The sequence below is a fragment of the Cavia porcellus genome, unplaced genomic scaffold (genome assembly GCF_034190915.1).
Source record: "Cavia porcellus strain 051 isolate PalLab524CR breed Dunkin Hartley unplaced genomic scaffold, mCavPor4.1 scaffold_30, whole genome shotgun sequence".
Classification (NCBI taxonomy): Eukaryota; Metazoa; Chordata; class Mammalia; order Rodentia; family Caviidae; genus Cavia; species Cavia porcellus.
The window spans coordinates 25,722,441-25,750,059 of NW_026947513.1; the positions used below are offsets into that span (position 1 = coordinate 25,722,441).

Sequence of the window (27,619 nt, forward strand, 5' to 3'; positions counted from 1 at the left end):
AAGGACAGGAATGGTTAGATTAAGTGACTGACTCAGTTATTAAATGTTTTCTGAGTGATGCTTCATATAAAATGCTGTACTGAATTCAGTAGGTATAGAGTAATCAACAAGATTTAAAACACACGGTAAAAAAATCCAAAATCTGCACAAGAAACTGAAGCATACACAGTAATGGCCATAATAGAGATCTTTCCTAGTTACATAAAAATCAGTCACTTTCATGCCTTTGCCTAAGTGAACAACTGCTATGACTTGGATCTGGAATGTTCCCATGGGCCCACACATTAGGACACTTTAACATTTGGTGCCTCATTAAGTAACCTGTACCTTACTCTCTCTTCTTTTTTTGTCCTGAATGAACAGTTAAATAGACATCCCTTGCCATGTGTTCCCACTATGATGTGCCCCCTTACCACAGTCCTAAAAGCAGTAAGGTCAATAGACCATAAACCAGAACTTCTAAAAGTGTGAGCAACAGAAATGTTTCTTCAAGCTTACTTATCTTAAACAACTATGACAGTAACTGAAAGCTAACGCAACAACCTGGGTTTTTCTATTCTTCTCATCTTACAGTGAGATAAACAAGTTATATTTCTACTACTTAAAAAGCCATGTCCCAAATCACCTGTTTTAGAAAAATGAATAAAGCAGACATGAATAGAAGAGGTAATCATGGCTGGTAGTATACATCAGTGACAGAGCTATTGTCAAACATGCATTACAAAATTACATGAATAACAATGACAACAAATGCATGATCCGGGAGGACTGCAGAATGTCAGGAATGAATGAAAAAACGTTTTCAGTAGATCCCAAAGGAGATGATTGGCAAGGAGAGTGTTAAGAGTGAGTGTAAGTATCTAATTGGTAAATATAATGATACGTAGCTACATGTTTCTACCTGTAGAACAAAGATAAGAAGCTAGAAAAACATTGCAGTGTCAGAAGACTGTAGCTGAACTCCTGTTAAAGGATGGAACCACCAAAACTGAAATTAGAGCAAGAGGTATCTACATGATTTAAATTAAAGGAAGAGGTTACCACAGAGAAAAGAAAGAAATGCACCAAACGAAAAACAAGAGAACAAGAAAATGGTCAATTTGAGAATATGTAATGACTTATGAAAACATTAAAGAATAATCTATCAATTAAATGCTCACAAAATAAAGTTTATTGTATGGAATGGACAATCATTTAGCCCTTTATGTATAAAGTTTGTATTTGTAGACTATTTCATAAGATATTTAATAACAATACAAGAACATTTAAAACCATTTAGAGTTATGGTTTTAAATGGCACTTATTCATTACAGGCAAGAGTAATAAAAATAAAATTAAACATCATGAATGTATTTATAATTCATTTTAAAATCATTTTTGACTATGTAACTTTATTTATATTAATAACTTTGAGCTTTAACTGAAATAAAAAATTGTTGAGTATAATTCAATATTTCCATAACATTTTGAAGAGGTAAAATACTCCACATAATGATTTAAAATGACAATGCCCATAGCAATCTTGTCACATAAAAAATGAAATTAAATGTCTTCATTTCTTGCAGAAAGTTTAAAACTGAAATTTTATAGGTCAAATGTCACAAAAATGTCATACTTGATAGTTAGCGTGTTGCCACCTCTGTGAAATATCTTCTTCTACATAATTGAGACACAAGCAAGACTCCAAGCCTTTGAGTAAGAAACATCTGAGTTATGCACTAATAATTTTGGGACTCTATGATCATTGCTTAACTTGTATTGCTTCAAATTTTTCATCTGTTAAGTAGGGGTTCATAATATCCAAATTATAATATTTTACTTTATTTTTATTTTAAAGTGAATAAAATCAAACAAAACAAAACAGGATAAAGCCAATCAGAATGGAACAATGAAAATGATACAGGATTTCAAAACAAAATAACAAGAAATCGATAATAGCTACCATATTATTTCTGGTTTTCTTCAAAGTAGCTATCCATATTATCCTGCTTTGAAATCCTGTGTCACTTGCATTGTCTTTTTTTTTTCTGATCTGCTTGGTTATGTTTTGTTTTACCCTCTTTAAAATTAAACAATTGGCTAAAGGACATTTCAGAGAAAGAGAGGAAGGGATACCAGGATTCCAACAACAGTGACAGGGAGGCCTCAATGAACGGGGCAGAAGGTGGAATGAGGGAGTAGTTGGACAAATTATAGCAGTAAAGTGGAGTAGCAGACATGAGGCAGAGATGGTAAGCTATAATCTTTATATAAATAGCTTGGATATACTATAAAAAAAGGCAGAGGTCATTGTTAATAGTGTATCAGGATTTAAAAGACACAGTAGTCTTATCGTTCTGTTTAGTTTGAATTTATTTTGTTCCGGTCTGTCCACTCATATCAGATTTGAGGGCACAGACATCTGACACAAAAATAGCAGGTTATACCATGGTAACTATCCTTAATTTCCTATTAACTTAAACTGAAACCCTGTATTACTTACATTGTCTTACTATGACTGATCTTATTTGAATCTGATTTGTTAGACCGTGGTTTTAAACTGTTTATGGGAACAGATTATATAATGTAAGATGTAGTGAACAGATACTCTGAAGAAGAGACCCTAAGAAACCCAGTGCTAATTCTGTAGCATTATGATATAAAATCTAGCAATACTATTATTCACTGTTCAGAATGACATTGGTCTAGTCTCTGACATTCAATTTCAGTATACATAAGAGAAGAACAGCTACTATGAAGAGAACGAGAGACACTATGGTAGTCATTAGTGTCTTCCCCAATGTCAGATCTTGAAGACCTAAAAAGCCTTCATCATCATCCTTCATCATCACTAATGACTACACTATGGTAGTCATTAGTGTCTTACCCAATGTCAGGTTGAAGACCTAAAAGCCTTCATCATCCTGTAATGATTTGATTAGTTCTATAATATGCAGTATGTATTCAATGTGTGTGAAAATGGGGACAACTATTTGGAAGAAACTACAGACAATAAGATAGACAGTGAAGATCTCCAGTGGACTTGCTTTGAAATCTGTATTTCTTTATTTTTTTTTTCTTTTTGAACTGTTTTGTTCTATTTTGAAAGGTTTAATCTTACTGTCTTTAAGATAAAAAACAAATGTGTAGGACTGATAACCATATTACTAACTTTTGTTGGATCATTGAGCAGAACTGTTGGCAGTGTCACTATTTAAACGTCACTTTGTATGCTTCAATTTTGTAACCTGAACAACTATTTCTAAGATGACAATATGTAACTTATCAAATGGTGATTTCTGTTTATTTTTCGTAATTCTGTATTATTTCTGTTTTTTTTTCTGTTTCTTTCTCTTTAAATAAATAAATAAATAAATAAATTGTCTAGTATATCAGTGTTGGTAAAAGTCTTAATAGGTCTCTACTATATAACACTTCTAATCACTTTTAAACATTTTCTTTTCTAAAATTTGAAAAAACGGTATGTAATTATTACTAGAAACCTAATACAAACTCTCAATTTATATATGGGAGATGACACATTTTAAAGTTTAAATTTCTTAAGAAGGCCTGAAAAAACTCGACTGTCATTTACTTGCCTGCTAAGGTTTTCTTAGAAACACCTTATTCCCTCATTAGGTTCTGTTCTTCAACAGAGGTAATCCTGAAACATAGCAATTTCCTTTCTTTTAATTGTAATGTATGACAAGAAGTGTCACGTTATTCACGGGCTCTATAGAGAGTTCTACGACAAAGTCTTTTAGGAAGAGTCCCATAAAAGAAAAGTTTGATCACAGGGCACCATAGGATAAGAACTTACATGAATATTATCAAACTCTATGAATTCTCATAATAAACATTATCTCACGTACTACTTCTAAAGAATCTCTCATTTTAACTCATTTTCTAAATTGTGAACAACACTGTATCTTACATTACATTGACAAAGTCAAACAGCAAGTGGGAAGGTAGTCACTAATGAACACCTACCACTTACCGAGTACTTTAGTAAGAACATTACACACATAGTTTCATTTAATCTTTTTAACCTTGTCATGAATGTTATCTATTCTCTACCTATTTTATAGTTTTTATTTATTTTTTAGATTAAAAAATTAAAAATTTAGAGAAAATACCTAATAACACGTGCTCAAACCAGCATATAAACATGTTTAGTAGAATTCAAAGTCTCATCCTTATCCAAAGGATACTATACTGTCTCATAACATTAAAACAAGTGAAAATGAATCACTCTTAACCCGATATATGTAGGAAAAGGATTCTTGCATCCAATAGGCCTTTGGACCTTTCGCCTACACGCAGCTTTCTCTATTTTACAAACCATATTTTTCAGTATTATTTATAATCTTATTACAATGAAAATTTAAGTGACTGATTACATCACTCTATCATTAATTCCACAAATAAGTAGCAGTTGATTAGAATGAACTACAGTTGTAGTTAACTTCCTAGACCAACTATTCTTGTGTTCTTTCATTAGTTTTCTTGCATGAAATAACAGCAAAAGCTCTGATTCAAATCCAGTAAGGAATCAAACCGGCAGAGTAAGAATCAGAGAGTCTGGCTTTTGTTTACAATGTTCTGAAATACTTTCTACAAAATATCTTGCTTTTTGTCTCTTCATATCTAAACCCAATCCAAATTTGTGATAAATGATGATGAGAATCTCTAAACAAATAAAACAGTAGGGCTGCATATTGTTTTCCTCTTTCACATGTATTAATTTGGTAGCTAGTCATCAGACAACTGTAATAAAGAATAATGTGACAGAGATATACACATTCTCACTTGCTGTCTTTGTGGGGCCTTGTGAAACACTTTTTGAAGAAATTTTGGCCAAAGAAGCATGAAACAGGTATACCATACAGAATGCCAACTCACAGAATGACAAAGGACAACCAATTGGTTTCTAATTCTTTTTTTTTTTTTTATTTGTAAAATGCAGAACTGTCAATTTATCACCTCATGGGACTTACAGTGAGCACCAAACTATAAGGAACATGCTACCATTGATCTTAGCCCCTTTTCTTGACTCTGAGACAAAACACTGGACATTGCAATTTTAAAGACTGAGAAGAGGTTTAGTTTGGCTCATCGTTTCAGAGGTCTCAGGCCATACTTCTTAGCTGGCCCCGGGGTGGGAGGGACAACAAAGTAGGAGAGCTTGGTAGGGGAAAGTTGTTTACATCATGGTGACTGCAAAGCCAGAGAGGGAAGGGAGGAAGTGGACGGGAGGAAGTGCCCTGCTAGGTCACACCCTGAGGGACCCCTGCCCTTTCCAACAGGCCTGGCCTCCTAAAGCACATTCAGCTGCCGAGCTCAACAGATGAAACCACTGAGGAGTACAGTGCCCATGACCAATCACCTTCCTAAAGCCCCAGCTCCAAACACAAGAGATGTTCAAGGGGTATTCTTGAACTACATCATAACAGCACCATACCTGGAACTCAAAACATGTAAGTATGTTTTCTGATACTTGATACATCTGAAAACTTTTAGATGATCTAAATAAAACTAATAGTTTTTTTTTTCTTTTAATAATACTGACACAGACATACATTTTAGGCCTATGCTACTCAGAAATATGAAATATTTTTAGTTTGTTTATTTATTTCTACCATATGCAGTCAGTGGCTCTTACAGAGATTTTATTTTGTTGCTAAAAATGCAGTGACAGACAACTTTGTTCGTGATCACTGCTCACATGGACTGAAGTTCAGTGAGTCCAGTGAATTAATCCATCTCACTACATTAAACTCAAGCTCATTCTAGTGATTCTAATTTTATGTGCTTCTGAATTTAAGGTTCAGCATGGCAACTGAACCCATCTATCATCATTCTTTTTGAAAAGGATGACTCATAGCTACCAGTGTCAGAAGTCTAAACCACTAAAATTTAGAAATAAAATTGATTGTTAAATGCCAAGAATGAATCTAAAAACCCAAATAAGTAGCTATTCAAAGTACAGATGTGGCTGTGCATTTTTATGTATGTGACTGTCTTATTCACAGACATAATCAATTAACCACTAGGGAATTCAGGTGCTGCTTGACAGGCGCTAAGGACACAACAGCAAGCCAGGAAGAAATAAACTGTCTCTGCTTCTTTCCCATATAATCTACTTTCCTTGGCAATTACTGTCACCCAGTTGTAAGATTTTAGGCTCACACTTCAAAGACTCTTCTTTTAAACATCTGTAATCAGCTGTCTTCACAGCCTGAATGGCAAAGCTTTTATTCCTGGTAGCTGAGAAAAAAATCTTTTGGAGGTATAGCAAATTAATTGAAGAACAAAAGGTTAATAATTAACTTAAAAAGCACAACATGTATGTTATACAAAACAGCATAGTTGTGGAATTACATATTTTAAAATGAGATATAACCTGTGTCATCAGTAAATCACTACTGAAAATGACCTGTACGTGAGAAATGGGTCCTTCTTGCTAAGTGTGTTAGTCATTAAGTCACTTGCCAAGTGTTTTCAGTTCTTGAATTTTTGAGTAAATGATAGGGTTGCACTTTTCTCATCGAATTTAGGCACATCAGTGTGACCTCTTTTCAACAACAGAATGTGATCAGAAGTGAGATTCTGTCAGACCTAGCAGAAGCTTTGAGTGACAGTATACACCTGGCCACTTGTAACCCCAGCTCCCTGGAGAGTGATGAGAAATTATTTAGATGGCAGGAGACCATCTGATTGAGACTTTTTGTGGTAGTCACACGTAAGAGAGTCCATCCTCACACACCTGTCTAATCTCAGTGGATATTGTTAGAGCAAAGGGGATGAGAGTGAAGTAAAACTAGACATCTGTCCCTGCAGTGCAAGCCAATTCACCGGGGAACACACACCAAAAACAGATCTTTATGAGACTGAGACAGCCTAGAAGAATGGAGTCCAAGGCCTCTCTTGGAGGTTACTGAAGAAACCGCTAAGCAGCTTCATCTTCATAATGATCAATATTATTGTACAAATTCACTATTTTCCCTTTTAATTAAAAAAGGTACAAATAAAGTACTATGAGAGAAAGGAAGACACCATCATTTCAAGCCTGAAACAAAGACAGATGACTCCGTCTAGTGTTTGGGCATCAGAATCAAGAACACCTGCTGAAATTGAGATAATGAGACAAAACTAAATCTAACTAAATTTTGAGGATTTCTCAAATTTGTTATTTCACAAATCCTCCAATTGATTCCTTCATACTTTTAAAGAAAAAAAAATTTTTAGGCCCAGAGAATGCTGCACAGTAATGCTCTGGGGTGTTTTGCTTAAGCTGCAAAATCTTTGGTTGTTTCAATTTGAATGAGAATTAGCTAGCAATTAGAAATTTTTAACTGCCCATAAAAAAGCCATATTTCCAAAAGCTTTTAAAAATAACTGGAATATCTGGCAACTGTGATCTTCAAACATTCATGAGTCAAAAATTAGAGTGAACTAACTCCCCTTTACATAGAGTATATTCTCCAGTGCTTCAGACTTGGTAATACTGAGCACTTTCCTCTGTGTGTTCTGTCTATAGAGCTCCTGTGTACTGGTTTTTGAATCTTATGCCACACACACCGGATTATACTCTGGGAAATGTAGAAAAAGGAAGTCTGTGAAGAACATACATAAAAGAACTATATAATCAAATTAATTAAATGGTAGAAATCTGGTAATTTGAAAAGAAGAAAGGACTAGGTCATACATCCAAATATTTCTCGTGAAACATTCATTGGTCAGGTATAATTTGACTAATGAATGTGAGCTGAATGAAATCTCCCGTGAAATGTAATGTAAATTACTGTCATCAGGAATTTCATATATAACCCAGGTCTACCGGGAAGACACAAACCCATATTTTTGCTGGAAATATCTTGATTTCTAAATGTTTCAAAGTAATTATTTATTTAAAAACAAAAGCAAGCCAATAGAGAAGATTGATACCTATGGATTAGGGGCTAAAAGGATTAGAGTTAGGAGTATAAGTAAAGAGGATTTAAACGAATTATTCACAGATATGTTTTAGCTCCTGAAACTTGACAGATGCTGATAACATTAACCATCCAAATGCAACACAAGAGTTTCAGGCGGTGAAATTATGAGTTTAATACCTAGACGTTACATTTGAGAAATTAATTTACAAAAAGAGATAGGTTTTCATTTGGCTATTCATTTATTCAACGAATACTATAATTACTATATATCTCCTAGAAACATACATGGTGTTATGGATAGAACAATAGATAAGTAAAAAATCTGTGCCTTTTAAGATTTTGGATTCACAAAACAGAATGTTAAAGGTATGCCAAATATAGTAATAGTTGATTTACTATGGGGGTAAGGAGTCATTCATCAAAAACGTCTAGAAAGTAGTGATAATTAAGCCACAACCTGAAGAAAGGAAAATGTCTGCCCAGTAGAAATAGCAGCTTGTACAAGGGCCCACAGGCTATGAAAGCCAGATGTAATACAAAATAAAATTGAAATAAGGTCAGTAAATCTGTACCACCACAAAAGTGAACAATGATGAGTATTAGAGTTGAGGTCTGCAAAGTGAACTGAAGCCAACAGCGGTCTGAGTTACTTTGCATACTGAATTCAATCCTGAAAGCCATGTTTGGTCATAGATTGGAACTTCCCTAGGCAACTAACAAGCACATTTCTATCTGAAAATAATGTAGGGACCAGAGATTGAAAGTTTTCAATTAGGTACATAAAAGTTAATGTTTGAGGTTATAGAATGAAGTGAAAATTGCTCTAGAAAAACATTAAAGTGAATAGCAAGGGAGTTATAAGTTCATAGCTTTGAGGCAAAGCCACATTAAAGAAGAGAGAAAATGAAGCTGAACCCAAAATGCAAACGATGGAGGAAGGCAGACAGACAGCAGGGCCAGCAGTGTGTTTCAGGAGGAAGGAGATCCAGGCTGTCAGACAGATCCAGGAAATTCAAGAGTGTAGCTCGCAAAAGACGTTACTATTCACATCACAGATACACAAATGCCTCTGGAGTAAATGTGTGGGGTGGGTGTGTACAGGAAGATTTAGAAATACTCTGTAGTAAGTGCAAGCTTCATACATTGATTAGTGTCATTATGTTAGCAATCGCGTCACCAAATTTTATTCAATTTTCAGAGAAGCTCTTAATTCAAATTTTCATGCAATGGGTTTTTGTTCGAGCTTAATTGCTAAGGGTCAGAAAACCTAGCCAGTCTTTGTAGACTTGCAGGATGGACAGATTTTAGTGGCTAAGAAGCTTTATTCTGCCTGCTTGTATTCAGCAACATGCTCTGTCTCTGTATTTGTCTGCAATGAAGTAAAAAATTGGTTTTAGAGTTCTGTTCCAAGAGCCTTATTTTCTACCCTATTTACTTTGAAACAAGCCACAAAAAAGATGGCAGAAATTTTAGATGGAAGGAACACTGTAGGTCATTGACCATAAGCATCTCATTGTTATATTTGGGAAACTGAGGCACAGATATTGGCTAGACAAAGTTCACACAGCTTTAATAAAAAGGGAAGCATTTCACATAGATAATTTTTTGTTTTTAATTCTTGTACACTGTTTTTATATCATAGCCTCCTTTGATCAAAATAAAACTCTCCAGGTTTATAATCTAGTCTTTGTTAGACATTCTATAATATTGTTTTAAAACTCACTTCATGTCTTGCCAAAGAAAATTTGAAACATCTTTAAAAGGACATTCATTCACTCAAGGAGCCCTATTATTTGTCAGTCTCTTCACTTGTGGCACACTCTTATTTACCGTGATACATACCATATTTGGAAATTAATTTTTTATAATCCATTATTTCTGCATGTTTGAGTTACAGTCTTTGTGTCAAGTTTATTTTCCTACAAATAGTTCATTACAATGTGCAACAAATTTTTGTCATAGCAAGCACTACTATAGCATTTTCTCAGACTATTTTTAATATGTACAGATTATTTAGTGTGATATAATTAAACTGTACTCAGTTGTATTAACAAATTATATTTAACACTATTTAGTATATCTATGTAAATTAATAGCCAGTCTAACTGTAACCAGCGATTTTGCAAAAGTCTATCATACGGAATAAATGAATTTATGTTTGTACTGTTGAAAGAGCATGATCACTACCAAATTTTAGGAAAAAAATTATGAATGCCGAATTGTCAAAAAAATGATATAATATTAATAGTAATAGTATTTAATGAGAATATAGAGTAGCTTATCTTTTTGCATCATATGCCTCTTGGATGTGCCATAAGGCAGCCTTAGCTGAACACTTCCTTGCTGCCCGAAACATGGATTAAGGACGAGCAGCATTGGCATCACCAAGGTGCTTATTAGAATGCAACATCTATCGATCCCCAGTACCGATAAAAAGGAAAAAGACAAAAAAAAAAAAAAAAAATGCAACATCTAGAGCTTTGAGTAGACATCATGAGTCAAAATCTGCATTTAGCAGTCACCATTCAGGTGACTCATGTGCACATCGTATAGAGGAGGAAACTGAGACAAGCAGAGGTTTAGCAATTTTCTATCATAGCATGAATAAATACAGCGCATACTGCCAGTAGCCTATTCATTATTCAAGGCATCCTCCTTCTTTCTAATAAAATTCCAGTTTTATGTAAGCCAGAAATGTGTACAACCTCAGGGAAGATGCTCGTGGTTCCAGTTGCATATCTAGCTGGAAAATCAGCACCAAGTGCTGAGAAGTCATGGTTCCAGTTGCATATCTAGCTGGAAAATCAGCACCAAGTGCTGAGAAGTCATAGTTTTCTGATGAAAGGAAAAGGTCAGTTTCTTCAAGCTAATTATGGAAAAGATAACTGTAGCTAGAGTAGAAATCCTGGGACCAAGAGAGTAAAAAGTAAGAATACAAATGCACATTAAAGTTGAAAAAAATAAAAATTTTGAGAGTTTTATCCCATCATTTGAGAAGAACCAATACTGGGAGTCCCTTATCTCTTGACTTTTTGTTTATGGGAAAATGTGAAAATGGATCAAGTCACCAGAGATGAATTTGTATTCTCATCAGGCAAGCTTTCCTATTTGATGAAGGCTACCATAATATCCTTCCTTCTCCTATTTCTGAGTTTCTTAGCTCCTTGTTGGCACTAAATTTGCATTATAAAAAAGACATTAAAGAATATTATATCTCCTAATAATATCTTCAGACAAAAGCAAAGAAGTGTCACGTCATCCTTTCTAAGTGAGTGGGGGGAAATACAAAGATGACAGGCCATAAAACAGTTCCCTAAAGGAGAAAATTTTGATGAGGAGACAGTTGCTTTCTGTCAAGAACTTCCATATCTACTCACTTAAACATGCACTACCTAATGTCCTTATCCCTTGATAGATTTTGCTTAATATCCAGAGTATTCTAAGACAGCACAATAAAGGCTGAAATTGCAGCTGTCCTCTGATGCAACTGGTGGTAGTCAGGAATCAGGAAGAGAGAGAGAGTGAGAGAGAGGGAAAGAGACAGAGACAGAGACAGAGAGACAGACACAGAGACAGAGGCAGAGACAGAGATAGAGGGAGATTCCTGTATTGGAAACTGTCACCAAAAATGAGGAAGACCAGACTGGATGTGATAACAGCTGAAGGGGAATGACAATGGCAAGCAGGGTTAGTTTAACAGACCTGTCTCCTCTAAACGTCTCCATCCTGAGTCAGCAACTGGATCCCCTGGGACTGCATCATCCTGCATTTCACAGATAGTAACGCAAATCCCAAGTGACCCTCCCTGCTAAAGTTATGAGTCATACCATCAATTTGGTGACAGACTACCTGGGAAGTTAAAAGAAATGAAAGTTAAAAAGGAATTCTGCTACCACAATATTCTCCTCACTACTACAACTGTCTCACTGTAAAGAATTCAGCTACTGTTTTTTTTTCCTGAGGTGTATATTTGAAGTCAGTCTTTCATACTCAATCTATTTTAAATGGTGATATACTTTAACATAAACACTATGAATGATAGGGATCTTTATACAGATTTCTTGCTACTATGCCAAAGCTACTCCAAATGATAAAAATGACAATTAGTTTTGATCTTTAGCTATGAAGGGAATTGAGTGTTGTCTTACTAAAATTCTAATAACTATGTCCTTAGGAGTGACTCTAAATTATTTGCTCTCATAACATTTTCACCACCTAAGCTCATCCCTTTTGTTTCTTATTGTAATAAAGTTATTCTTATGGGAATCTGTCAAACAATTCTTTTGCTTTTTCCCAAACATAATCATCAGTTTCACATATTTTGCTTTGACAATTACCTTACGTGTCCCAGATAATTAATTAAATTTGCACTCCTACTGTATTACCCTCTACTCAGCCTAAACATCAGCCTTGCAATTCCATTTTCTCATAACTAAGACTTCTGTCTTGGTATGCAAATTTTAATCATCGTTACAAACCCAGCTAACATTTTAGTCCAGTAGGCCATTTGTTGAGAATTTCAAGAGTTTCCCTATATAATCAGCACTATAACAATTCTTTGACTATGGCTGACTTGCTTAATTTTGTTGCAATTACTTCTAAAAAGTTCATGTAATTAAACAATTTGGGCTGTCTGCCTCCAAAAATGTGGCTAGTGACCTACCATCTTTTGTTTCAAATTTTAAAATCTCATAAGTAATTAAGAGTAAACAGGAAGCATTTCATAACTTTCTAAGTCTCCCATGACATCTGTCTTTCTCCTCTGACCTCCTCTTCCAACTCAAGTCTGGAGTTCTCTACCGTTCTCATAACCATTAACACGCATCTTTCTGAAAGAACTTGACCCTATTTCTGCTTCAAGGAACACAAAACACCTTACACAATACCTAAGAGAACACTTTAGGTACCACTAAAGATGTATCTGAATGGTTCAGGAAACATTTATAGTTTTTATCCTTTCTTCTGTCTTTCTTAATGTGGTGATTTAACTCTAAGCCTCTACTCATAGATAAAATCTATTTTATTTCTCATTATACCACATTCCTGAAAAAGTCATAATACGTATTAGACTTAATTAAAAATCTCCACAAATAGCTGAAAACCGAATAATCTTATTTTTGACATGTTACCTGAATATTATTATGAATATCATTTGAACAGCTACCTGAAAAAAGAAAAATTTATCTTTTATTATTTTGAAAACAAGTTAGTTTAACTAAATGTTTCTTCTAAAATCACTAAAATGTTTCTACTTAGAAGGTATGACACCAGATACGTTTCTGAAACATTTGCATTTATTGAATTAAAAAGCAGATGACAAAAAGCTGCTGACATCCCAAACATTAATAAAAATATTAATAAATAAAAGATGCTCTTTGAGTACTAGTCTTTAAGTTTTGTGTGAAACAATGTTTTAAATGGTGAAGTAAATTAGAAGGAAGGCGAAAAACATGAAGTAAATTGAATTCATCTCAAATTAAGATGGAAATGAATCATTTTCTACATGTTATTTTGTGAGTTTAAAAAATTATAAATTAGCTGGACGTGGTGGCTCATGCCTGTAATTCCAGCACTTGGGAGGCTGAGGCAGGAGGATCTTTGAGAGTTCGAGACCAGCCTGGGCTACAAAGTGAGCTCAAGGCCAGCCTGAACTGCATAGTGAGAATCTGTCTCAAAAAGACAAAAAAAAAAAAAAAGTTATAAATTAAATATACAAAGATATCAAAACCACAACCTTAATGGCAATTATTAAAAGTGCAAAATCAAATGGGAAATTTAATGAATCTCTACCTCATGAGAAAATGATATTCCTAAATTAATAGGCTTCTACATTAAATGTTTGATAATTAAGTATTAACTTTATTCTTATCAGAACTTATTTGTAAATGATGAGATCTGTAACTCTAGGAATAAGGGTTTTTCAAGTTAAAAATATACTTCTGGAATTCTAAATTGTGTCAAATATTAAAAATTCAAATACAAACTTACTATACCTTACATTATTCCTTGCATCATTTTTTTTTCAATTTTGTACTGAATACATGGACATTTCTTCTTTACCATGAAACTCAAATTAAGATAAGATAGAAATAAAAGATAACTCAGGAGAACCCAGAATTGTAACTGGAATGCATGTTACTGTCTCTGGGAATACCGCCTATAAGAACAAACTCAGTGTCCCACTCCAAACCCAGAAAGACCTGCTTTCTGACCATTTCCTCTGGAGGGGATGCCATGATCCTTAGCTTCAAAGCAAATGTGCTAGAAATGACTCTTCCATTTATGATTAAAGACTTCTGTTTCAATAAAGAAAATATATTGAGCCGAGGATTTAGCTCAGCGGCATAAGCACCTGCCTGGCAAGTGCGAGGTCGTATGTTTGATCCCCGGCACAAATATATAGTACAAGATATATATATATATATATATATATATATATATATATATATATATATGAGATTATATTTATTCTTAATTAAGAAGTGAAAGAAGAATCCGATGTCCATTACACACAAAAGACAGAAAGAGCCAAAATATAGTATGACATGAATTTATATATAGACTGGGTCTTGTTCATCACAGTGGTTTCAGCATTTCAAATAGTACCCAGCAAGTATTCAGTGCTTCATAAGAAGTATTTTAATGACTGGATCATATCTATAGATACCAAAACTTGGCTAACTGCAGTTACATGTTCTGAACAAAAAGATTATTTTTATTTATATATTTATTTGTTTACAAGCCTATATTTCTCCCTATGAAGCACGCATGGTAATGTTTTAAATTATTTTGATAATGATACTGGGCTCATCTTATATGCCCTGTGAAGATCAGCATCATACCTTTGTATCATCCAGCAGGCCGAGTATATCATATGCCTTCGATGCATACGTTTAGGAAAAAAATGCTAGAATAATTTCACTTGTCTCATCCTGTGTTAATACACTGAGCAGTAATTAATAGCTGACTGGCTAAGCTGTTCATCTGGCAGGCTCCACTGCCAATATAGATTTGTACAATATGATCAAACTGTGGTAATAAAAAAAAATGAACACTAAAATAAATAGATTGGCTGAGCCTATGATTCAATCTATCCACTGGGTATTAAGGTGGTATATGATACAGGTGGGTATGGTAGGGGGAGTCCCTGCACCTGAGCTTAGGTGCTAGATGAAAAAAATCCAGTGAGGATATCTTGTGCCTTAAAGAGCCAAAAATAGCAATTCTTCAAAGTGATCACAGAGAGTAGGAGCTTTCTAGAAATAACAGGAGAAATCACAGACAACTACTAACTGAAAGGTTTTCAGTGAAGACAAAGCCCTCCTGTTAGCTGATTAAAACATGAGGACTATTTCCTGATATTACCTTCAGTTCTGCCTGATGTTTGCTCTATGGGGAGAGCCACCATCTAATTCAATTCAAGTCAGTGCTGTCTTACACCCAATCTGCTTTCCCCATAAAATAATCACAAGCTATATATTTAGTTAAAATAACAAACTGAGAAAAATATCTGATAAACTACCTCAATCTAGCCATTTCTGGAGACGCCTGTGTTGGTTATGACTCTGCTTCAGGGACTGAGCTACCAACACACAAAGTCCCTGAGGTGCACACAAATGCTAAGACCTCTTCAGGTTACACACTGCTATAATGAAAAGTATCCCAAAATCTATACGGAACATTTCCACTTCAACCTGGGATGCACCATGATGAAGCTCATCAGTACACTATTTTCATACCAGATGATGAGATTAGGAAAGCACCCCATAAAATCGGAAGAACCAAATGAAAACCGTGTGTAGGGTTACCCTGCCATCCTTCCACAGAAAGCCAGCGGTTTCTGCTTTCTATGTGTCACATGTACCACTGATTGAACAATTAATAAGTCACTTGATATCAGTGATGTAAATTTTTATCAAGTGCTATTTATACAGCTAAGTGAAATCTCCCCAATTTATTTCCATTTTCTCTTACATTAAATCTCAAAAGTGAATTCCTAGTGAACTTTAGGCAGGCTTCAGTGAGTGGGTCTGGTGATGAACATGAAAAAGCACTGAAATCTTATGGCTAACTTATTCTATCCTACGACACAGGCTCTTTGTTAAATCCGAGGAGTCTGAATCAGCTAAGAAAAAGATTAGATAGATTCTCAGCTGCCTCACACTTTTGCAAAACCATCAGCACTAAGTTGCCTGTATGTGGAGAAAGCCAAACATAACATCTCCTCAAACCAGAGATCCTAAATTTTGGAGTTTACTCTGCCCCCATCTGAGACCAGAAATACTAACTCACCTCAGATTCCTCCTCTCTGCTCATCTTGCCCCCCAACTTGCCTCTTAACTTTCTGTCACCTTCTCAACACTATATGTCCATAGAATGTAAGCTATTCCAGGAGTGTTCTTTCCCTCTGGATGTCTCTGGCAGCCCTCATCTTCAATACAACTATGATGAAACCCTCCATAAGTAAAAGGCACAATTTTTACCTTTAAAGTGCTTGGTACAGCCCATTCAGGCTGGTGAGTATGTTTCCAACTTTATGTCTTCTATAATTATCATCAGTGAATCACTGTGTATAGTTTTTATTGTGTATTTGCTTAATGAGAAAACTCATTTGAAGAATTGATGACCCTGAATTGTTAAATGGAAGCAATCCTGAATGATGACAAATTTGTTATCCTTCATTTGGTATTTGTTTGGTTTTCATACATTGTGTAGACCTATAAAGGTTTATCTTCAAAATGAGACTAAATGAATAGGGAACACACAAATGTCTTTCTTATGTGCTCCAAATTTATTATTTTTAAAGAATGGCTTTTATAAATTAAGTGTTATACTGGAGTTTGTCCTCTTTGCATTTGTAGTAAAAGTAATGATAAGACCAACAATAATGATAATGATATCTACATTTATTAAACTTCTACCTTCTTTGCTAAATACTGTATCAAGAATTTAAATGTAAAAAATAAATGAACACCTAACAAATCAATGTCATATACTTTTTGCTTTTATTTTGCAAATAGAGAAACAAAAAGAGTTTGTGTAACAACAGAATTTAAAATCCAAAGCAGACACTGACCTTAGCCATTACTTTATAAGGTAGTAGATATTAAAGTCAAATGCCTTAAGTTCTGAGAGGTCATTCTTTTACATAATAATTTTTGCCAAGTGAATATCATATATTTTCATTTTATAAATTTGAGAGTAATGATGTTAACATGCATCTCTTTATAGCCTGATGATCAATATCCAAAAATGAAGTAAAGGTTGACCTTCAGGCCCTAAGTTTATGATCTGGTCTTGCATTTTTCATGGCTTTAGGCACAAACCTGTTTCAAGGTATGCAATATGAACACTACAGTAAAACATTCTTTCTATACAACTTCCTGGAAACAGTTTTTCAAAATGTACTTATGCATAGTTTTGAATCTAGATTTTCAAGACTAAATCTATAATTTAATACCAAGCCTTATGATTTCTGAGAACTATCACGGTTGCATTGCTGATTTTAGCTGTCATAAATATACGAGGCCTGTCTGCACATTCCCTAATACTGGCCCCAAAAGCAAATTTTGCTTCCTGTTTCAATTAACAGTTTGAAAGCCTCTGTGTAAAAGTAGATTCCCATGGGTGGTCTCTAAAACTGTTAGTTCCAAAAACTAACTTGAAGACAAAAAAAGAAAAAACTTGATTTATTTATTGTGGAGTCTAATTTTAATATATGGCTTTGGAATATCAGATTTCAAGGCACTCTCATCACAGGTTCCCCATTTTACAAACAAGTAAACCTACCAAAAGCATAAAACTTACCAAAACTTACTTGATGTTTGTCAAATACTACGTCCTAAGAGGCTATTTTACTTTCATAAATCTCTTTGTTCTTCCTAACCATATTCATATATATCAATTTTACATACTTAAGAGTCTAATGCATTTATTTTAATTTATTTCTGCAAGACAAAAATAGAATAGAGTCCGCCTTCCCATTTCATAGATGATAAAACTACAAATGGGACAAAAGAATCACATAAATCATAAATTTAGAATCACGCTTAATACAAGTCAGGAGTTTGAGTAACTGGTTGAATAATTTTTCCAAATCATCCAAACACCGTCAAACAACCCCCCCCCCCCGCCAAAAAAAAAGTCAACCAAAAACATGTTAACAGTGAAAGGCAAATTTGGTACTTAAATTTTAATCGTTTCATTGATTTTGAAGACAATGTAAATTCTACGTGTGATTGTTTTCCTGCTGGCATATTAAAAAAATAATCAACATAAAATTTAATAGGCGCCATTCTACACGGTTAGAGTTGATACAGCAACAAACCATCAACAGTCAAAATTTCCAAACTCACAGAGCCTACATTTGTCTCAAAAAGAGACAAAGAAATGAGCAATTAATATGCCAGTAATACACAAGTGATTTTGTATATTAAAAGATATAGCTAAGAAAAAAACAGAAAAAATGAAGCTGGATAAGGAGGGTCATGATTTCTGGGGATGGAGTGACTGTACTATTTATTAAGTTGGTCAGAATAAGGATCACTGGAAAAGGAGGATCAGTAGATATTCTAGCAAAGAGGCAATACTCAGGGAAAAAGCCCCACAAATGATCCTGGTGTGTTTGAAGAGTAGGAAGGAAGCCAGTCTTACTGAAGCAATGTTAACTTGCAAGAGACTTGTGCAAGTTAAGGTCAAAGAAAGAATGAGAAGACAGACCCTGCAGGGCTTTGGGGACGACCACAAGAAATCCTATTTGGAGTGAATAAGACAGCATTGCCAGGTTTCGAGTGAATCAGTGTGTGCTAACCTACATTTTTAAAGGATCTGTTATTAATAATCATCGTTAATCATATGTTATTAATATTTTAAAATTTTATAATCTGATGTTATATAACTTTTGTCATATATCTGAATCCTGATATATTCTCTCCCTTAAGAATGAAATATGATTCTCATTTTCTCAAAGAAAATAACAAATTTCAGGAAGTATAACTTCTTTGACCTGTGATCTAGTAAGTAGTAGAATCATGAAAGGAAAAAATAAATAACTTAAGAGTTAAAGACCGCTTCTTCTTTCCTAATTACGCATTAATTATTGAGATTACTTACCCAGATTAGCCATCAATAGATGGTCATTTTGTTATATTAAAATGGAATTGAGTTTAATCTCATTTTTCACTTACTATTAAATTGTGGGATAGAATAATAGAAGTGATTTCCTGAGCTTTCTATTACATACATACAGTCAGGCTAAGCATTTGGATGCAGAAGATGCTCTCAACTATTTAAATTTGCAACAGTATATTTTGAAAGTTTTTCAAAAAGTTTTTTTAAACTTTATTATTTCTTAACTACAATATGACACTATGATAAATTTACTCTATGTATCATATTTATCAAGACAATGATAAGATTACAAATGTGCATCAAGAGAAGCATATTAAAAAGTCACACCCTGCTAGGCACAAGAGCTAGGATTTTACCTAAATCTTTACAGTGTAAAGCCAGGTTCTCTCACTGAGCCATGCTGTCTTTCTGCAGCATGATACTCTACATGTCACTCAACATTCCTAATTAAAAGGTCAGCCAGACATGAGTAATCCCACTTTCCAGATGATTAACTGATCATAGAAAAGTTAACCAAGCAATCAACATCTATTTTATGGCCATTATATGCAAATCAATATTTAGTTGCTGAAATCACAGATGATTTATGATGCAGTATCTTGCCTCAGTAAGCTTAAAATCTTAAGTAACAAGAGACACATAAAAATGTAATAAGTAATAAAAGATAAACATAGTAAGTCCCAAATGAGATAGAGAGCCAACAACTGCTACAGAAATTCAGTACAGAGAAAACTGAATCTGGATGCTTCTTTTCAGTTAAGAAAGATCTTAATAAAAGGACTAGTGTTAAGATGATTTATGCATAAAAGATATGTTTTCAATTGGGAGAACACAGGAGAAACAATTATTCCAGAGAATAATGTGGACAAAAGCTGGAAGAGTAGACTGGATTATTTAGAGAAAAAGAAGAGGGATGAGGATGTGGCTCTGCAGCACAAGTGCAAAATCATGAGTTCAATTCCCGGCACAAAAAAAAATAAAAAATAAAAATAAAAATAAATAAATAAAGAAAGAGAGAGAAAGAAGAGATATATTTCAAATGTAAAATGGATGGGAGTTGATGTGAACTGGGAAATGAAGCCAGGGAAGTAGGTTTTGCAAGTTCTTCTTTAATCGGGATATTAAGGGAAGAGGAAAGGAATCGATACATGTTGAATTGCTAATCTGGAGCACAAGCTTTGTGTACTGTACTTTTGTTTGTGTAATCTTCTCAGTAACTATATAGAGCATAAAAGTAAATATGCCATGGTCATTTCCAATCAGAGCAAACAGACATCTTGTAGCCAGGGCACAGCTTTGTGTGTAGGAACGGAGTACAACTCTACTCAAGATCTACCTGCTCCCCAGCCTACGTTCCTTTCACTGTTCTTCACCGCCATCCTCCAGCAGCAACGCAGAGCCACCCTCGGTACTTTATTCAGGAAGAGTGAGTACTGTACGAAAGCAACGTGCAGCTAAATGGCTAATCAGGCTACGGGATATTAACGTACATTCAGCATCAGAGGATTGGAGAAGGAACACAGGGAGCCGAGAAAGCCACTTAGTATGTTATATAAGCTTAATGTAAAAGACTCTTAAAAAGAAACATGAAAAGATCAGTGAGACTACCCATCTCCTGAAACGGGTACTGTAGTTTCTACAACTAAGCCAGGTGACAAATATTTCCTCAAAAAATGAAAGTCCAAGGTCTAGATTGAATGTTTGATGATTTGAGACTTTATTTATTTCAAAATAATAAAATGTATATAAAAACAGATATGATCTAGTGTAATATATAATTTAAATCATCAATATAATATAAATTATGATAGCTATATTCTAGGCTTTCTTCGTTTACAGGATTTTGCCAACATTTCATCTGCTAGCATGGAGAGCAATTTTGTATTTCATGCTTATTACACACATTAAGTTACTAAGGAGGTGCTGTGTTCCTTTTGAATTTTTCTTATAGAAAGTAGTGTATACTAACAAGCTGAATTTTCCACTAAAAATATGTGCCATAACTGTGAACATTATTCCTTCCTGGGACTGCTCACTTAAAATGTAATGTACCACCCAAGGATTCAAGTCAAAATTTGAGAGCAATTAAATGACATATTATTTAACAACAAACTCAGTGTTCTTAGTACTGGAAAATTCAAATGGTATAACTTCCAAAGATAGACAGACAGATAGATAGATAGATAGATAGATAGATAGATAGACAGACAGATAGATAGAAAGAATTAACAGCCATCTGTATTTTTCAAAGTAATTATTTACATCAATATTCAGGCACGTACTCAATACACATCCCTTTAAGCAATTTAGTATCGCAAAGTCACCAAACCTGGCAACCACCAGGCTGACTGCATAAATCATTGATCTACACCAAATGGTCATTCAACTCCTGTTAGTATTTATAAATTGTCAAACTAAATATCTTATTACACAAATGTACATTTATAATATGTAGTCTTGTAATTAAGGTACTTGATTAAACAAATATTATATATTCATATATTCATGCTAGAATTTATGAGAAACAACATTTTGACTCAGAATCTCTCCAGGAATTGCACGCCTACCCTATTTTTTACCTACCTCTTTAGCATCACCTGGCAATGTTAAAGGATGATAAAGTTTAACATTATTAGCCAGGGATAATTTGCTTTTGTTTCATTACTAAAAATATACTTTTTTTCTAAGTTAAAAATGAATCTTTAATTTTGAACTCAAATGGTACCACAACCTAGTAATTTAGGCTTATAACCAATGTACATCTAAAATATATTTGCAAGTTTCAAGAAGGTAAACTTCTGTAATACTTCAGAAATCCAACTTTTCATGTAGAAAGACACATTATTATATAACGCTAAAAAATGTATTTGTTGAAATACAACCTAGATATTCTTTTATATTTATAAATCTTATTTGCATATCTAATGAGAACAATCATCTGTAAAATATTATGAAAATTACTAAACATACTACGCAAGTATATTTGCTCAATAATGTTACATTTTTAACATACTCTAAAAGAGAAAAACTTAATCATTAGACGTAAGTTAATTTGAAAGCTGTGCCTAAAATATCTGTGTTCCCTATGAACTTAGGCATTCTATAAAAGATGCATTAAATACATTATATATACGGAAAAAGGAATCACAGATAACATTTATTAAATATACCTTACTTTCTGTTTTTTATGATATTTAGTACATAGCAATGCATTGGTGGATAAAAAGCATTTAAAAATGAATATTAACCTTAACTTTTACAAAGTATTATTCTGTGAGAGTTTTTTAAGGAAAAGTGTTTTTACCTCCCAGGCCTGGTCTAAGCCGATTATCGTAACCATCCAGAAGTCGGTCTAGAATTCTTGTGAAGATGGTAATATTATTTTTAGCCTCATCTTCTTGGATGTTAGCCAGGACCAACCTAAACAGATAATTGCACAAGCTGATACATACACATATGTGTGTTTTGCAAGTGCCAACACACTCTTCTTCCTTGCTTGGAATGTAAGGTCCCTTAAGCTAGTAGTACAACTCATTTTCTCCTTTTTCATTTCTGTAAATGTCTACAGGGAAAGTAATCCTGGTGTAGTAAATAACAGAGTATCAGGAGTTTGATGATGAAGCTAGTTACTATTTCTACAAGTTAGCATTCTACGTGGATGATTCTTTTTCTAAAGTCTATTCTCTAGAATAGATAATGATCATGGATTATCACATGTAGAAATGATTAGTAATGTTATTTCACAGTGCAATAATCAAGGGAACTCCAAAATAATTCTTCAATGTTCTAAATGTTAATCAGGAAATAAATTGCCTGGTGGAGTGTTCCGAATGCCTCTATCTTCCTCATAAATATCTTTCTGATTCTCTTTATATCTTGTGCTCTTTAAACCAAGATTATTTCCTTTGGTATACCTCCACCCAATGGCCAAGTGCAATATAGACATCAGGGAAACTCCACTGGCCCTGTGCCAGCTCCGTAGCTGAAGGGGGGGCGGGGTAGAGAGCTTTCAGCCACACACTCTGCTGTAGAAAGCTTTGCAGGCTGGTCCCTCACGTTTGGTGCCAGAGAGCAGTAAGGAACAACGTAAAGATTAACACAGCCCACTATACTTTTTTTGGTGGAAAAATTGTAGGAAGAACTAATGGTCTTAAAATATCATGTTGAGAAACAGTGCTATTCTCTATTATTTCTCCATCATAAAGCCAGAGACCTGATTTTGTGACATCCAGCAATTTGGTGCAGAAGGAACTGGATGTATAAAACAGAATGTTTCCTTTCACTGTCAGTATTTTTTTTTGTCTCAGAATGATTCAGAGATTTAAATTACTGCCCCCAAAAAGGAATCATTTATATAATAGAATAAAATACTGGCATGAGCATTACCGGTCAAATATAGAACACAAACCTAGTAGAAAAGAATGTAGTTAAGCATTAAGATTTTTAAGCCTTTTTGATTGATCATAGATTGTTCATGTCTCTCAAATCAAAGATCAAAGGTAATTACATTCTGATCAAAGTGTATTGTGTAACACAGCATTAACAGAATTCACCTGCATTTAAATGAAAACAGAGCTAGTAGCCAAAAATACTCATCACACAGCAAAAATTTGGTAATCAACTTTAAACAAGCATTATTCAAAGAATAAATATTAAAACAGTAATATGAACATAAGACATTTTCAAGTTATATAAGTAAATCAGTTCATACATTCTAGCCTCAAAAGTTTCAAGACAATGTACATAACCCAATTTTTAAACGAATCACTGATAATCACAAAGTTTCCCATAGAAATTTTCAAGTTCGTAGTTGCTTTCAATAGTCAATACTAAGATGTTAAATGAGATATGTTACAGTCTGATGCAGTTTTTATAAATGGATTTTAATTCCAGAAGATGCTTTCACACTTTTACCATTATTTGAACAGGAGCATAAAAATTACAGGGAATTAAATGAAAAAATTTAAACAATAGTTACAAAAGCATTTTTATAAACTTGGTTATTAATTCCTTTTATATCATAAAGGTAGTAAACAAAAACCTTCACAGGTAATTAAAAATCAGACAAAAATTACAAATAAGATGAACTTATTTAAAGCAATAAAATTAATTTCAAGTTTTTAGTTACACATCCGAAGTAAGAGCTCCCTGGGGTGGTAACATTTGAATAATAGCTGATCTCTAAATTAATGATATGAAAACCTGATGAATAAATCAAACTTTTGTTTTATTTTGTGATTGTGAAGTTGTATACTACCTCCACCTAGAGGTTTAAGACTTGACATGTCATTTGAGGTTTCTATAGTGACTAAAAGAGCCAAAACCATTTTTAAAAAGAAAGAAAAAAAATTAAGTTACCTCTCAAATCTGTTGTACCTTTCTCACCTTAAGAAAAATTTGGCTTCGTTACTGAATTGTAGGATTATGGTAAGTGCATAAAACTTAACCACTGCGGTTCCATGTGGGAATTTGCCAATGAAAGCATAATCTTTCCTTCAGTGAATCAATTTTGTACGAAAAATGTTTCTATTTACTTTTGCATTTGATCGCTTAAAAACAAGAAGCAGTGAACTTTCTTTTACAGTCTGCCACTTCATTCTTCACTTTCCTAGTACAATTCTTCAAAACACCCTGATTTTCACAAACCACAGCTGCATTGATGGCATCCAAAAACCACAACTTCGCCCTGAATTAAAAGAATCAAACACCATTGAGTGTCTCACCTGGCTGGATCCCACACCAAGAAAACAAGAAGAAGCGACTGCACGTTGGAGAGGTACAATGTCGTCTTCATCATCCCTCCTTGCAAAGCCATGGAAGAAAAACAGCATATATTTAAAACTGCTTCCAGTCCCACCACCCAAGTAATCCAAAAGAATGCGATTTCATCTGGGAATTGGAGTTAAAGCTACGTAAATGACTTCTTTGGACTGAGTGTAGGGCGTGATGATGGACGGAGGATGATTTCTTTCACATGCCACGGTGACCAGGGAATCAGTCCATTTGCTCTGCCAGGAACCCCCCCCCCCCCAACTCCACCATCAACAAATCCTGTTTTGTGCACACATGAAATAATACCAGACTCCAACCTGACAGACAAACTGGACAAGGGAATAAGCTGAAGAGCAGAGCGGAGGCGAGGAGAGCTAGGTACTACACATCACCGCCCCCTCCACCAGGACCACCCCCGCAAGCACAGCGCCAACAGCCGGGGGCCATCAGCTCACTTTTTCAATGATTATTTTTTCATGCCAGTGAATCGCGATCCTCACGTCTTACTTCCTTCAGGATAAATCAAATCAAAATCTCCCTGCCCATCCACGGGTGCCCAAGACCACGTCTTGGAGGCAGCGCGGCTGGGATCAAGTGCTGCGAAACGATGCGTTTGACAGCTGCTCGGGAGCCAAAGACCACAATAAGCGAAGAGCGTGAGGCTCCGGATCCACCGCGGCCAGGCAGGCTCCGCGGAGATCCGCGTGCAAAGTTGGAGACTGTAAACGAGCCAGCCAGGCGCTTGGCTCTGGTTGTAATAGTTGCAAATATGCTTCAGCGATGAGTATTGAGGTTATTTTGTAAAGAAGCTGGGGAGGACAGGGGGACCTGAACCTCCCAGGCTACCCGGGAGCTCCCAGAGTGGGTGGGGGGAGAGGAGACGTGCACGCCAGGCGCAGGCAGCCCTCGGAGCCAACGCGTGCGACCCTACCTGAAGCAGCAAGCGGGATTCGATGTTTCCGTGCCTTTGCCCTGATCGTGAGGAGCTAGAAAACTTAGAGAGAGAGAGAGAGAGAGAGAGAGAGAGAGAGAGAGAGAGAGAGAGAGAGAGAGAGAGAGAGACTGAGACTGCAGCAACCAGCTAGGAGCAACGCGCTGGAGGAAGCCGGAGGGAGCGCGAGGAGGAGCGGCGGCTGCAGCGCAGGGAGTAGCGAGCGGCGAAGGCGTCTGTAGTGGCGATGACGGGTAGAGGCGGAGGAGGAGGAGGAGACGAGGAGGAGGAGAGGAGGAGACGAGGAGGAGGAGAGGAGGAGAGGAGGAGACGAGGAGGAGGAGAGGAGGAGGGGGAAGCCAGGGCAGGAGCTGGAGGAGGGGGCGGAGGAGCGGTGCGCGCAAACGACAGCGGGCACGAGCTCGGAGCCTGGAGCCTGGAGGAGGAGGAGCCAGGCTGGGGAGGAGGATAAAGAGGTTCTCGGGAACGCAGGAGCCCCCACCCCCTCACTCCGGATAAAGACAGCCGCCCTCCCTGCACCTGCAGCGGCGCAGCCCGGGTGCGCCCCGAGCGCGCTCCCTGCGCCCACGCTGAGCCGGAGGAGCGGAGCCCACCCGTGGCCGGGCTGCTCCCTCCAGCCTCTGAGGGCTCTGAGGGCTGCGGGTGGAGGCTGAGCTGAGTTGTGAATGCAACGTGTCTGTGATTGCCTAGATTCTCAGGGCCGCGCCCGGCCAGTTGGCCCCAGGATCCCCCCGCGGTACGGCGCTGAGGCTGCCTGGAAGCCGCGCCGAGGTTCCACTCCCGCAGGAGAGCGAGGCTAATCACGCCTTTCCTTAGTCATCAGCGCAAACACGCAGGACCAAGTTGCGTGGAATCAGACAGCAGGAAGTTTCTTTGATTGCGTGAGCCCTCCCACTACACCACTCTTTCCTCCGCACTCATGCAGTCGGGACCAATCTCCCCTCCGAGCTCAGCGGACTGGAGACCTGCGCGAGGCTGTAAGGAAAGCCCTTTGCAGCGCACACACCTTGAGGCACCTCCCTCTCGCTTTCAGCAATCCCTTTCCCCAACCGCTTTGCCCAGACCTCCTCCTTACAGAGTGATTCAACTCCATCATCAACTCTAAAAGTTTACATTACCCCGGGCAAAAAGGGACCTGCTGTGCCTCTACTTCCAAAGCGGTTCATTCCCCAGGGGGCAAAATGTAGCCAGGCTTGAGGTTTCCCCCCGTTAGGGCTTTTTGCTTGTAAGAAACTGGTAATTCTAGTCTCATTCCCCCCTTTTTCAGCAGTGTGAGTTTGTTCTGTGTGATTTCCCTTTTTTATCTGAGGCTATAAAAAATCCAAACATGCAACCTGAGCCTTGGGCAAGAAAGAGAGAGAGAGAGAGAGAGAGAGAGAGAGAGAGAGAGATTTTTGCACTACATATCAAAGTCATGCATATTCTGCTAAGGCAAAGCCGAGCCCTTTTTTGTCTCTTCTAGAAGTTGTTGTAAACATTAGACACTTTAAGAGGAACAAACAATAAAATAAAAAAAGAAAAGTATACTGTTTCTATCATTTTACCTTGAGTATGTGCCAACACGTCAATTTTGTCAGCTATGCACCAAAAATTTAGATGTTTTTCAGGATGATGCAGTTTTTATATAAAAGCAACCACTCTTACTCTATAATAAATTTTAGCTCTGATTTGAAGATTTGTGATCCAAGTAAAACCTTTACATAGTAAATATATCAGGCTGTGCTTTATACACTATTAGCTATCATTTTGTGAATGAGCATTAAATATGCTACCACCTAAACAAATATTTGCTCTCTTATTTAGTTGGGGTTCTGAAGAACAGAATACCAGCCAGCTTTCTCCTCCATCA

General features: G+C 35.9%; 1 protein-coding gene across 4 annotated transcripts in view; it reads right to left on the minus strand.

The window, feature by feature from the left end:
- The window catches only part of Gabra2 (gamma-aminobutyric acid type A receptor subunit alpha2), a 135,442-nt gene extending 109,000 nt beyond the window's left edge, over positions 1-26,442 (minus strand). Inside the window, exons 1-4 of one of the 4 annotated variants that reach the window (XM_063240738.1) lie at positions 26,290-26,442; positions 25,750-25,812; positions 24,770-24,848; positions 22,351-22,466 (exon numbers count right to left, since the gene is read on the minus strand). In XM_063240738.1, the coding sequence (XP_063096808.1) occupies positions 22,351-22,466; positions 24,770-24,843 (190 nt within the window). In that variant the 5' untranslated portion in view covers positions 24,844-24,848; positions 25,750-25,812; positions 26,290-26,442. Of the gene's footprint in view, positions 1-22,350; positions 22,467-24,769; positions 24,849-25,273; positions 25,432-25,749; positions 26,170-26,289 lie in introns of those variants that run through there. The other 3 variants (XM_013154544.3, XM_003471643.5, XM_063240739.1) reach the window with 3 other exon arrangements.
- Positions 26,443-27,619: the final 1,177 nt, after the last annotated feature.